At 39.0% G+C, this 14,574-nt stretch overlaps 1 protein-coding gene across 1 annotated transcript in view; it reads left to right on the forward strand.

The window, feature by feature from the left end:
* The first annotated feature begins 206 nt into the window (after positions 1-206).
* The window catches only part of LOC114003128 (cytosolic phospholipase A2 epsilon-like), a 36,916-nt gene continuing 22,548 nt past the window's right edge, over positions 207-14,574 (forward strand). The window contains exons 1-4 of the mRNA XM_027749788.2: positions 207-233; positions 575-650; positions 4,344-4,360; positions 7,393-7,462. Of these exons, the coding sequence (XP_027605589.1) occupies positions 207-233; positions 575-650; positions 4,344-4,360; positions 7,393-7,462 (190 nt within the window). The remainder of the gene's footprint in view (positions 234-574; positions 651-4,343; positions 4,361-7,392; positions 7,463-14,574) is intronic.

Here is a 14,574-nt window from a genome sequence, read left to right on the forward strand (position 1 = left end):
CTTTGAACAAATAATGTGGGTGGGAAATTTTCCTGTTTCAGAAATCATGGAAGGGTGGAGCTCTGACTCAATTGAATAAAACACCTGTTCAGCAACTTCTGGCATTCTTCAAGACTGTAAATTTGTTTGAGGAGACACTGGCAACTGTGCAGCCTACTACTAAGGTGCCATTCACAGCAGCTTCTTTTAATGTAGCAGCGATCTCGATGGCATCAACCTCTGCCTTACCTCAGGTAAGTGGAAAACAGAACCAGCCTGGAAGGAGTCTCTGAGTTTTTGATTCAGATTTGTCCCTGGACTACAACAGTTCAAGTGTACTGTTACCTGTAGGACATAAATCTCCAGGAAAACAAGATTGTCCTTTCTTGGATATTTGCATCTACCGGGACTGGAGTCCTTATCTTTCCATATAGCACACTGCCACTTTCCTGGCACAATAATTTTATTCACCACTATGAGGAGGTGAGAATTGCCCATTTCACTCTGCAATTCAATCTCAATTGAGGAATTGAAATAAGTAGAACAATTGATCTTTTCATCTCCTTTTCATCCCCTTTTCTTCTTCCCTCAGCAGCATTCAAGCAGAAAATCACGACTCTTGGAAAATGAAGAAAGAAAGTGGACGATGCACTATATAGCCCCAAGCGATGATGCTAAGGTACCAACTTCAACAAACCAGAAATATGCAGGACTAAACCAATATTTTTTAGAAGGGTAGGATATTTTTCCCTAAAATTGGCTATTAAAGATTCACATGCTTATTTAGAAATAGGAATATTTAATGAAAGAAAAATTTTTTTAGGTCAAACATCTCCATTCCATTATTTTTTTATTCCATTCCTTTGTCTATTTTCATAAAGTGTGTTATTTTCATGGTTTTATTCCTTAGAGAAATTCTTTAGTGAAAATGCTCTCAATTTGCTGTTAAAATGGGACTGACTTTGGCATTATTTTAATGATATCTATCTCTGTGGATTTAATGGAGCTTTAACCCAGAACAGGTAAAGAATGTTGCCAGAACTGGAGAGTCAGAGCATGGGTGTTGTTGATCCTTTGGGTTCTGGACATTAATACCTGTTTCCAGAAAAAATGCCCACTTCGCTCACTGCGCACCTCATCACAACAAAAGAACAGCTTAAGCAACATTTGCAGGGCCTGTGACAGAGATTAATTGCATCAACCACGTAGCAGCTATATCAGTGATGATTTCTGTCTCTGCTCCTGGTTAACTTGCAGCTGGCATTGTGTCAAGCTACCTCAAAGTAAAACCTGGGTACTCTAAATAAAAAGAAAACTTATTCTTGTTGACATCTTAAATGATGTGTGATTAAAGTGTCTATAGCCCATAGGAGACCTGTATTTTAAATTTTTTTTGTGTGTAATCAGACTTCCAAATCAACAGAAAACTACGAACACTGTTTTGATTATGTATGTCATAACCTTATCAGACTAATTGATCAAATCAATCTCTTATTAACACCATTCTGGCAGCTCCTAAAGATGGAAATTAGTGTACAAAAGGGTGACAAACTACCAGTGGGGTGTGAAACTTGATGTAAATGGCAAAGTAGAATAACCAAAGCTGGCATGTCATTTAGGTGTTCGCAATTTGCTCTCTGTGTGTCTGTGTGCTAAAGTTCAGCAAGGGAGTGTACTCAAGCAGGAAAAGCAGCTATTCGGGAAAACAATGACCCAATCTCCTTAGCGGTTTTGTAATGATTTCATGTATTCATGCTGAAGTTGTGTTTGGCTTCAGAATATCCATGGCTAAAAGCATCCAACCCTTCTTTACCACTAATATTGTTACATTTACACAGAGATTGTTATAATTCAGCATATATTTTTGAATGTACATAAAGTAATATAAAAAAAGGATTTTGTGGCCATAACTCCTATATATAGGGCCTATGGAACCCTTCCCACAGCTTTAATGTATTATTTGTGTCATAATTTCTCCCTACTAAGGGAACTTCTGAAAGTTCTGTCTGCTATCCGCAGGTATTTAACAATGAAGAGATTCTCAGACACTCCTTGTTTGTCTCCTGGCTTTGAATATGTCTTCTCTCCTATGTAATAAAGCTGGGTAAAAAACTGGCATTAAAGGCACAGGCTTGTCTGAGCTGGCCAATTTCTGCATCTTACTGGCATTGGGTTTCCTGGATAGTTTTCAGTAGTTGCCTGAATTTTTGCGAGTCATGGCTTGCCATCGTCAACAGGAGGATAATCATTAGCAGAGATCTATTAGAAAGGATAATATGCTTGTAGCAGACATTAAGCCCCAGAAGAAGTAAAGAGGGTATAAAACTTTCCTTAATGTGAATTCAAACATTTGCCCAAGTACTTGCTTGAGTTTGAGAGAACTTTTCATAGCTGTGTGATAAACTGAATAATTACTGGATTTGGTTTAGAAAAACATGCCTGGAGCTGTGCATGAAATTTAGCTGTGTCTCTTACCTATAGTGCAAAGCCAAATATACCCCACTACTAAATTTTCAGAAAAATGTACTAACCTTGTGAAACTTCTTTTGTATTTTAAAATTAATGAAGGAATCAAGAGAACATCTCTTTAGTTTTTTCAGGGACTCCTGAACTGCCAGTTTGCCTTAAAGCAGTTTACACATGAATACAGGAAAGACGAAACATACTAAAGGAAGATCATAAATAGTTACAAAAATCTGGAGAGTTTATCACTGGATATTATTTGTTAGTGCATTGTCTTATATAAAATAATTACTTTTTTCCAAAAATTAAAAAAAAGGGTATTTTCCTTGGGAAATTATCAATTTAAAAAAATAGATATTGGCTTATTACCTGTGTATGCAATGAAAACTGATACACAGTAATGCAAAGAGCAAGAAACCAAGAAGTATAATCTCAGCTCAAGGTTAGTACTATTAACATAAGGCAGAGAGTCTCACCAAAGTATTCTGCAGGAGTTGCTCATGACTTGGTATGGATTTTTAAGGTAACACAAATGATAATCAGCAGAGGCAGCACATTTGCTTCTTAGTTTATTAGCATTGTTCAACGTAGTATTGCAATGACTAGAGGGAAAAAATTATTAGTCGTATGACTTTCATTGACGGCACCAGGGACTTGAGCTTCAGTTACATGAAGATGTTATTTGCTCTCTGAATTATCTGCAGTATTTCTCATGTCTGGTGTTTGGCCATCAGGAAAATATTATAGGAAGTAATTTTTCATTAACTTCTGTGAGGAGGATATCTCAGATATTTCCTTTATAGTTAATAGTTTGCTTAATAATTAGCTCTTTTCAAAGGCATTGGTGCCTCAAATTATTATTATGATCAAAGAACATCGTTCTTCATTTTATGCCCTAAGGAGGGGATGAAAATGTTTTCTAGAACAAAGTTGTTTGTTTGTTTGTTTCCAAAGAACTTTGATTTCTGTAATATGGCCATCTGAATGTCATTGAGGGGTGGAGGATGACATTTCAGGTTACAGACTGGTTCTGTGTGCTGTGAAAAAACCTTTTCTAACTAGTAAAAATGATGAGGATATGGAGATAAAACTAGTATTTTCATTATTCCTTCAAACTTAAAGTAATCATGTTCTTGGGGGAAGCCAAATAGCAGAAGGGATTTTGCTAATAAATCATTCTGACCCAATGAATAGACCCAGGGAACAAGGCTAGGGCTGAGAGAAAATCAGCTATGACTTGCCTGACTCCATGTTCTCTGTCACAAAACACACTGAATGTATCTTTCAGGCTCCTGTCACTAGCTCTTTCCTCTGTTCTGAATTCCTTGAATCACTTTTTCCATTCTCTCTCTCGTGGTCTTTGTTCCATGACTGAATGTTGAGTGTGCTCCGGCTGGCATCGCCAGTACCTTGCTCTCATAGGACTCTCTAGGGCACTACAGTGAGATTTCCTCCTAGTACACAGTTTACACGCACAGCTCACACTGGGTTATCTCTTATGCAGCCCCTGCTTAGAGCTCTCCTCCTGGAGATGTGGAATAATTCTTGGTTCTCATTCAATCAAATTTCTAATCTGCACATTTGGGCTGATTGGGTTCTCTGTCCTATTGTTCCCTTGTCAAGCTCTTAAAATTTAAATAAAATCCTGCTTTTTGCACCAAGCTATCTTCCAGTGACACCAAATATACCTATCCACTTTCTCACCATGATTCTACAAAAATGAGGTGTTTGTAGCCTTGCATAATCTCTGACACTGTCTAATCTGTGTCGTAATTTACTGTTCTTCATAGAAACACTGGATATGTTCTAATGTTTTGTTTGGGGTTTTTGTTTGATTGTGTTTGGGTTTTTTCCCTTCTTAATATAGCCCTACCATACTTTTTTATCAGTTTGTTTTCATTTGCATGCAAAGTATGAGGTTTCTGTGATGCATTCATCCCATAGCCTGTACTTTAGTCTGCTGCAATGTACAAGCGCACAAACAGTGCTTGGTGAAAGTGTGTCTTCGCAGAACCCACATTTATTTCTATTTCTGTCATTCTACTTACAAAGTCATAGTAGTTCATACACAACTCTGGCAATCTTTAAAAACACATGTTCCAAAATGCTGGCTGAAGGACTGGTGCCATTAAAGAAGGCTAAGAGATCAGCAATACTAAATACAATTTCTTTAACTCTTTCCGTTGTTTCTCCTGAAATATGTCTGCCAAAGTTTTTATGTGTTTCTCTAATTTGAGTACTATTTTTGAGAAAGTAATAAAAACAAAAGGACAAACCCAATGAGTGTTTGTTCTTCTCAGAACAAAACAGTTTGAGGTAAGTAGACATGGAGTAGTTCCTTGTTGGTGGAAGAGAAATAGTCTAACAGTAATGGTTGAAAAAATATTGTGGAGCTGGCTCAGCCTGTGTCCTGACAATGTTGAGATGTTACTTCCCCTGTTTAGAACACAGCCCTATAAAATATCCTGTGCCCTACACACAACTTTGAGCAACAGTGATTAATTCCTTTTTTTAGTTTTGGAATACACCTACCCAGAAGACAAGATATTCTACCCCTTGTATCCTGATAAAGAGAATGCATTTGTTTGGCACTAAGCACTCTTATTTTCAGTGTGATGCTTCTGTACCTCACAGCAAAAAGCTTGAGCACATGGGCAAAGCTTTCTGGTTATTTTAGGCTAACATCTATTTTAAATGCCTTTCAATTATCCAGCATTTTAGAAAAAAATCAGTCTTGCCACTTCATTGGATTACTTCATAGCCTGAGAATTACTGCATTTTTTTGCAAATTCCTTTTATGACCTTCATGTCTTTCCTTCTCATAGTGATAGAAATTATTTGGGAGGTTAAGCAAATTTTGTCATGATGAATTCCTCGTATTCTAATGCTTTACACACTTCAGCTGATGTACTGTCTTGTGTCATTGATTTCTTATACTTTGACCTTTTTCACAGTCTTTGACTTTTGTCACACTAGCAGCGTGTCTGTATGTGCTTTGTCTAATTTCAGGTAGGAGTTTATCCCAGTTATTTTATTTGAAGTTTCTCAGAAAATAACATCTCTGAATTATTTCATCATCTTCCTCCATTTACTTCAGATAATGTTTTCAGAGTTTTGGTGATTAGCTTTCACAACAACTTCTTTCTTTGGCCACCTCTTCATGTTGTTGTGTTTTGTGAGGTTACCTTACTAAGAATTACTGAGCTATTTGTCTTCTGCCATTATCTCAACTTCTCCTTGAGCTCTTTCTGAATATTAGTGGCTACCATCAGGCCTCTACTGAAGTGGCCACCTATTGCTTGACACCAATATGTACTGTGCCTTGAGTATTATTTGGCTGAATATTTTTTTGCAAATCCAAAAGTGTCATCATAATAAATTTGATCATTTTATAACTTCCAAAGACCCTTGCTATTAGAACTGCGAACTAACACTTCTCTGTTCCTAAATCTGCCTCATTTTAATGCCATAACATTTTGTTTTGATTAATGCTTTGCTCAGAAGTCCTCAAAAAAATTTCTTAGTACTTCATCACCTGACTATCTCAAGGTGACTTTTTCACATATATATTATTTATAGATATACTATTTTTATCTTTCCATTTATTGGAGATATCCAATTCAGAATCTGCTTATAACATATTTGTTTGCAGATTAATGCTCTTCCTTCAGCAGTAGTCTGACCTCAGGATATGACAGAGTTTGCATTTTCTTTCTTGTGCAGAACTTCATCCTCTGACATTCGCTGCAGTCGTTCTGTGTTACCCCTTCTATTTAACAAGACCTGTTCCTAGTATAATCATAGATCAGCTTGGGAACTTATTACTTAATAGTCTGAAACTCCTGAAATTCGTCATTTTCATCTGCTTCTGTTCGTAAACAGTGATACAGGTAGCCACCCCCACTGCTGATTTACCCTTTTCATTCAGTCTCTTGCGTACAACCACGGTGCAACTCTCTTTCCTTTCTATAAACTTCAGCTATTTTGATAAATCTTCTACAACTGTTTCTGCAGCCAGGGTATCAATATAGCCATATGTGCTGCAGCCATATGAAGCTTTGCCTGTTTTCTGCCCCTTTCTGCCAATACCCTGCTTGCTCTAGCTGCTGCTAATGGACATGATGAGCATGTTCTCTGAAGAGGTAAAATCCATAAAGCACACATGATTGTCACAACTTTTACAGACTAAGGTGGTCAGGCCTGGCACCTTCAACAAGGAATTGGAGACAGCCTTCTTTGAAATTAAGGATTGTAGTCCAATCTACGTACTTCATTATACTACTCCACGTCTATGAGTCGGATAAGCACATTTGGTAAGGAAAACTTGCGTTCCCACAAAGCAAGATGGAAATGTTTGTCCAAAGCTGTGTACTGTGTATGTCCTGAGACATTCCCCAAGGTGCTAACACTTACACACCTACCCCCCATGAAAATGATTCTTTTAAAAACAAGCAAGAAAAGGTAAAAAGACCAATCTTTTTTTTCCTCTCTCCAGTTATCCAAACATTGTATTAAAAGCAGAAACTTTTGTATAGGCCTTGATTCCATCTACAGCACAACACAGGTTGCTGGTGAATAGACAACCAAATGTAAGCATCTCTGATTTGTGGATTCACTGAATTTTGTCTTCATATTGGATGCTAGTGGTCATGTATATGATTTAATATAGCTAGCTAACTGAACTTTCTCGGCTTATTTACTCTGTCTCCACTTTCCTATTCACTCTCTTCTTCCACATCTTCTGTTTGTATGCTTAGATAACTATACCCTTTGGGGGTCAATGAAGTTCATGGAGAAAGTGCATTTTGTCGCCTATTGCATTTTTGCTGTGATGCCAAATGAAAGAGATAGCTTTAACAGAACTTGGATTCTTTTCAGTGTTTGGTTGTCATTACAATCACTTATTCAAAACTTTAAAATATATCTCCTTTGTTGTTTTTTTTTCAGCAGGAAGTGACACCTTACTCCTTGCTCACTGTGAGAATCATAAAGTTGAAAAATGCTCGTCAGGCAGATTTTTGTAAGTATCAGATTTTCTTATTGACATTACACAGCTCTTAAATTACTGTTTCAGACCCTGATTGTGCTAGATACTGTAAATCATACTAGCTAAGAAATCACAATCAAAGGCAATTTCTGCCACAGAATATCTATTTACAATTTCAGAGGTTTATTGGGTTGTTTGCTTTTTTCCTTTGCATTTCTTTACATTATTTATCTGACAAGTTGTCTGTTTCAGAGGTGTAAAAATATCTTAACATCAGTTTTAATACACAGATGTTTATATCCCATGTCCATGACAAATGCATAGAATATAGAGCTGAAATCCTTACACATCAGTCCCTCTAAATTCTTTGCTCTAAAAAGCCCTGCCACATCTCAGAAGTTGAGTGAGGTATCTCGTGTACATGTCCCAGCATCACAGCATCAGAGCATCATAACATCTGCCACACTGTTGTATCTTGCCCCTAAGTGAAAGATACCTAACAGAAGTCTTTTGAAGACAGTAGTACATGATATGTTACAGTTCACATGCAAAGTGCTCTGAAAATGTGTGATATTTGGCCAGCCCTTCCCTGGTGGTCCACATTCACAGAGGCTTTCCTCTGAAGAATTTTCTCCTGATATTCCTACATGTGTCTCATGAATTTGACACATCACTAATAACTACAATTTTACATATCCCTTTATCATACATCCATCTCTTGTTTTGCATTTTCCTTCCTTTTTGGGAGATCATGATGAAGTTTGCTGAAGCCATAATATCCTACAGATAAAAGTCTCACCATCTCTTTGTATTTCACTCTATTTGATGTTTCAAAAACATGGATGTCACCATTGCCTATTTTCCAGTTCAGTGGAGAGAAGTGTTCAGCTCACATAGTCTGTAATATTGGATTGCAGAGAATAGAAAGTATTATAGGACAGCAAAGAAGGTCAAATTAATTTTTATTCCTTTTGACAGCTATGAAACACTGCATGTATGTGCAAAACCTCACCTTCAATCTTTTGAAGTGCTGATTTAATTTCTCTTAGTATCACCTTTGATCTATCATGGAAATTGAATTACAGGAGAAGATCCATGATTCAACGGCTTACGCAAAGGGATTGCACAAAGTAAAATGATGCTGCATTCTCAGAAATAGTATTACTGTTGTGACCTTGTCCTTCATCCTGAGGACAGTGTGGTTTCTGAGAAAGTCTTGCTTAGTGATATGGAGACATTTTGAAAATTCCTATTATCAGCAAAATGTACAACCGTGGAGTAGGACTCAGGATGTGTGGGCTCAGTTTTTAGCTCTGTTAATAGACTTTTTGTATAAGAAGTTTAAGTACATCTACACATCCAAACGCTCTATGCCTCTGTTGCCCTGTTTACAAAACATGGACAACCAAATATCTTCTCCCATACATTTTTCTCTCTTATCTGTTTGAATCTTTTATTATGGGTAGAGGAGTTCTAATTTAAGATGTGAGGTAAGGCCTAGAAACACTGAGAAGTATCTTAAGATTCTCTTGTTGATTACCAGTAAATAAGATATATTTAAGAGACCATCAGGTAAGAAAAGGATGTCTTTTCTGTCTGTCAGTAATTCTCCCAGGTACTCTGTGACTTCTTAAGGATGTCATGTCAAAATGAAGCACTGTAAACCAGCATGCTATTGAACAAGGAAGATAAACAAATATTAGATAGCTCTTTGTTGGCTGAGCAGCAACCTGCCCATGCTTTCAAAGAAGCTGGAGCCTCAAAGGAAAAATAATGTGATATTATATGGTTTAAATACTTCAGTACAATGTCAAAAAGATTTATCATACCTTTTAAGTGACTGATTTTGCACTGGTACTAATGTCCTTTTAGCTTAATGTTTTGTTTTTAACATCTGTATGCATTTGAAGTATCACAAAACTAATATAACTACACATGCTATTATGAGCTAATGAGAATTACAAAATTATGTTTACCTAGCCTTTTCTCAGCAATATGATCTTTCTCCTGGAAAACTGATAATAAGCAGCTGATACAGGTGCTATCTGACCATGAAATATCTGTGGAAGACTGACAATTTTTTTAATTTCAGATTTCCCTATATTTCCATCTTTCCTTTATCAAATCCAGGAACAAGCCACCTTTCCAACCAAGAGTAACAGATTCTTTGACTTGCTTTTTCTGTCTGCATGCTGACTTCCCATCTTTTTTGGCACATGCAATTATCTGCTTGCTAGAGTTTCTGTTCACTTCATTTTGGCTAAAAAATGCTCCGTTCCAAGTTTTTCTGTCAGTTTGTTGCAAGTACTGCCACACTAGGTCCTTTGGTCACAGAGTTTCTATGTTTTTCCCTGACTTACTTGCCAAATCTTGGCTTCAGGGAATGCCACTTCTATATATTTTCCACTGACAGTCCTCACTGTCTTGTGCACCCAACTTAATCTTGGCTGTTTTTTAAACTCACACCTCAAGATCCATGGGATGTGTGTTTCACAAGCCTGGGATGAAATCCCAGCTTATCCTGAAATCTGATGTTACACTTTTGCCTATAGACAGCACTTGCTGGTGGGTTCGGCACACAAAGAAAAAAAATCAAACCAAAAAGAAAGCAGCCCACTCCTCAATGGATCAATTAATCTTTTTCATATACTTGCTGTTGCTCCACCACTTTTGCAGTCTCCTCTATACTTAGGTGATGTTCCACTCCAACATTTGTTCTGTAAATACTTCATATAACTGGTTATTGTGTTGTCTTATCATGCAAATGCTCTTGGCAGACCTGAGCTAATTATTTTCCACTGTACTCCTAAATAACCTTTATGCCAAGTAGTAGTTATGGGTCAGACTCAAATATTTCTGGCACTCCCGGTCCTCACTGTGGGCTCTAGAAAGGAGGGTGCCCAGATAAGATCACTAACACTTATCCTACTGCCCTGCAGGCGCTGGGTGTCATCACCAGGCTCTGATGATGCATGCAGTTAGGCTGTAGAGGTGCTGGGCGTACTAGAAAGAAAGCAATTTCATTGAAGTTTATGGGTCTTTTATAGTCTGGTATCTGCTTTGTGGTGGTATTCCCCTCCTCAGTCTGGAGCTGCAGACAGCCTTGGGTAAAAGAATTACTTTTTAGGTCATTGATGTGTCCATTTGCTCCTTCTCAGCTGGAGATCAGTGCCAAGGGCCTTTACAAAAGCTCATGTTTCCTAACTATTAATAGCATCACTTCTACAGAATTTGCCATGTGTGGGAGGAATATCTGGCAAGGATGAGGTGGCAGGGAAAATTATTATTAGCTCCTTTCCTTGCTGCTAACACCCCTTCCAGTGACTCTGCTTCCCAAAAGAACGAGAAAGGAGCCAGGTGATAGGAGAGGAGGACCATGGTCACATAGGCTCTCCAATACCTTCCAGCTGCTCTCCTTAAACAAATGAGTTATTGGGTGACCACACAGAGCTGCACTGAGCCAGGCCCACCTTCACCATCATTAGTGTTTACTTGTTTTGTGACAGCCCCTAAATCCCACAGCTGAAGCTGACACCTTACCCTGCTCCCATGGACAAAACAGACCATCAGTGAGGGGATCAGCCTCATCTGGCATGCCTGAAGCCCAAGCACCAAGAGAGGAGATTTGCCCTGAGATACTGCAAGCGGAAGGAAGCCTCTCCCAGGTCCTCAGACAACACAGGTGATAGACCTGTAGTGGTGTGGTCTCTCCACCACTACTTACTACCTTGTGGAAGAGCAAAACTCTGTAGGACTGCACTGGATCTCAGGTAACTCCGAAAACCTAAGTAAAGAGGTCTCTGTGACAATACTACTCTCTGAAACTCTGGCAGCCTACATGGGTACTAGCTGATTCCAAATTCCAAGAGCTGACCTTTGTTGCTGGAGAGCATGTTCAGGCTCATTAACACAGATAGGGTGAAGAGTGGTGATGTCAGGTCTGGTTTGACATATTTGGCCTTGGTGGTGCTGAGTGTTAGCAATACTCTGCCTGGACTACAGAGGTGAATTTGAGACGTATGTCCAATAAGAAATTACTTGGAGTGAGTTTCAGGCTGACAAGTGCTTTTTTTCTGGAAGATGATAACTTCTCTGAAAGGATTTGTCTTGCCAGATCAAGAGGCTGTGGGTAGAGGCATCCCTGTGAAGCAGCAGTCAAGAGTCGAAGTAGGAAACCTACAGTCTTGGATTGAAATATGACTGTGCGTATCGGGTATATTTTGTAACTGTAGAAATCAGGAGCATGTGGAAGCTGTGTCAGCTGTGGAAAGAAACCTGCTGGTCTTAATTGGGAGATCAGAACAATAATTCCTCTCCCTCTACTCTTCCTTTTGTTTTCAGACCTTCGTCTCATTTTCAGACCTTCCTTTTTCTTTTCAGATCTTCGTTTTGTTTTTCACCTTTAGATGAAGAGAGACCTTGCATATTTATAAAGAAGGAGCTCAGAGACTTTGTCCTCTAACAGCTTATGAAATTATTTTGTGGAAGCTCTTATTTTATCCTTTCGGAAGAAATGAGTCAGTTCTGGGGTGATACACTTAGAGTCTTTGCAAATCAGAGTGGTTCTCCAGAGATATTAGGGGTTATTATTGCTACAGAAAAAAAGCACAAGCAAATTAGGTAGAGTACAGCTAGTGCAAGTTATACTAATGGCCCTGTTGCAAAAATGCAAGTGGTGCTGGTGGGAGCACAGTGGTGCAGGACGGAGAGGTGACCCAGGGTGCGAAAGGTCTGTGCTGTGACTGCAACAGGTACTGCACCCACTGAATCTGCTCCAGGGAGAAAATCCTACTTTGCCAGTGGACTTAAATGGCTGGACAGGGTGGAGGATTCATTTGGGGACTCCGTTCATCCCTGGTAAAGGACATCACTGATTAAGCATGGTAGATCTACGGGCTTTCATTTTTTCCACAAGAAAGTTACAGAGAGTAATATTGTGCTTACAGATGAGTGTTGCACCTGGATACTTTTAGAGGACTGAGTTCAGTTTAAATCTTGTCTCAGACAGACAAGCAGTATGAGGTAACTTCTTAATCTTGCTTATATCATGTTATGCTGGAGAGGAAAAATGTTCCCAGAGACCATGTCCAACGATTGAGAAATGGGAGTGGCTCTCCTCCTCCTTTTAGGTGAACTGCAGTAAACTAGAATTCAAGGGGAACCTGTCTGTGCAGGTGGAGAGGATTTCACTAGGAGAAAATTATTTCTTTGTTTTGATGTTATGAAACGCAGTAACAGGACAGATGGGACTTCACAGTTTACGTTCATTGTTCTTATAAGACTAGTTTTTCTTATATGCTTTGGTTTTCAGTGCTGTAATTTCCTTCTTACTTGTGATGGAGATGAATGATTTTAGCATGTGATGGTTCATTTCAGGTACAGCTCGCAAGGTTGTACTCTCACAGGGTAGCAAGCAGCTGGCTGTAGTTCTGAAAGTCTTGTTTCGGTCTTGTATTTTTAACCCATCTTTAGCTTGAAGACAGAGATAAGAAACAGTCCCACCAACATACAAATTGAATCAGAAGTTAAAAATTGTGAAAGGATATCAGGGTCACTTAGTGCTGACTTTCAAAGAGACTGTGAGTTGAGAAGTCTCAGCATGCACATGGGGTGATATTATGTCATCAGGGAATGAAGCTGCAACATGTGCACTGAAGTAAGGGCCTGGCATGGCATGGAACTGTTAATGAAGCCCAGCAACTGAATTACAACTAGAGCATGAAGAAAATGCAAATATGAATTTTTTTTTATTAGCTCCCAGGTAGCAATGAATAAACTGGAACATTGTCGGTAGCTCTCTTGTACACTTTTTTCAGGGATAAGAGGGAGCAATATAAGCTGGTTAGCCATTTCAAGGGTTCCCATATAATGAGGGTATCATAGTTTTCATAGTATTCAGCAGACATTCAGCTGTCCTGTTATTTGATTTCTCCCACTGTTTGCCTCACAGTTTAGCCTGGGTTCAAACAAACTGCCACTTTTAGAGAAAAACATAAGCTCAGTTAAAGTCAAAGCATGGAGATACTCTTTGTCACGTGAAAGATGGAAGTTCAGATTTTTGCTTGTCAGTCCCCCAGGAAAGTCGAGACCCTGGTGTCCGACAGTCTGTCAGCATCTCGTAAGGAGACCCTTCGCAAACAGATTCACAAAATGGGAGGGTACCTTGACCTCCCTTGTCAGAGGGAGCTCAACAGAGCCAGGACCCCTCAGCAGGGCCCACCAAGGTGTTATCCGCTGCTGGCAACTGCAGGACTTACTTTAACAGTTTACGGAATAATACTTTCTATTAATACAAACTATGACAGATTAATAAGGTTAGAAGGTTGTTCGTGATAGTGTCTGCTGCAAAAATATGTTTAAAGCAATCTACTGATATATATATTAAGCAAGCACAAGCTCTGATACAAAGCAATCTAATTAATATGCTATGAGGTAAGCACAAGCAAAAGCTCTAGTCCTAAAAGCAGCATTCGATGCGTGTAGAGCATATTTCTCACCCAAGGCATCCCTCTGGGAGAGGAGAAGATGGACTCAGTCAGTTGACTGATCCCAGCAGTTTCAGTGGAGATCTTCTCCCCCTTTCCCCTTATCTCCAACTTACTTTTATACTATTTTCTTTATGTTTGGGTGGAGATGGAGTGTCTCTAGTCATAAATACCTTTTATTTCTATTGGTTTGCCTAATGGGAGAGGGGTGGTGGTTGTGGTTTGGCACCTGAGGAGGAGGTTTGACATGGTTGTTGGCTTTAGCAGCAGAACATCTTGATTCTCCCTTAGCAGGCAGGTACTGTACAGTCTTAGTACCACAATGTTCTCCCATTCTGCTGGAATTAGAAAGGAGGGGGGGCACGTAGTCTCCACTTTGTTCTGCACTCCGTTCTGTTTCTCTGAGCAGATGTTTATTGTTGTACTGGGGAGCATGTTGACCTCAGGCCATCCAGGGAGTTGCAGCTGCTTTTTACCTTAAAATTCTGAATCCCCTCTAGATTTAACTCTGTCCATCATTCCACACTGTACAAGGAAAATATGGAAAATCAAAGGAATCCTATGGAAAACAATAACCTCTCCACATCAGTAGTGACTGTAGATTAATTGTGGTAAAACCATATGTGGCATAGTCCCCTTTCTTTACAAAAAGAAAGCATG

Source organism: Pipra filicauda, unplaced genomic scaffold, assembly GCF_003945595.2.
Source record: "Pipra filicauda isolate LSUMZ 115617 unplaced genomic scaffold, ASM394559v2 scaffold6_size6359152_pilon, whole genome shotgun sequence".
Lineage (NCBI taxonomy): Eukaryota > Metazoa > Chordata > Aves > Passeriformes > Pipridae > Pipra > Pipra filicauda.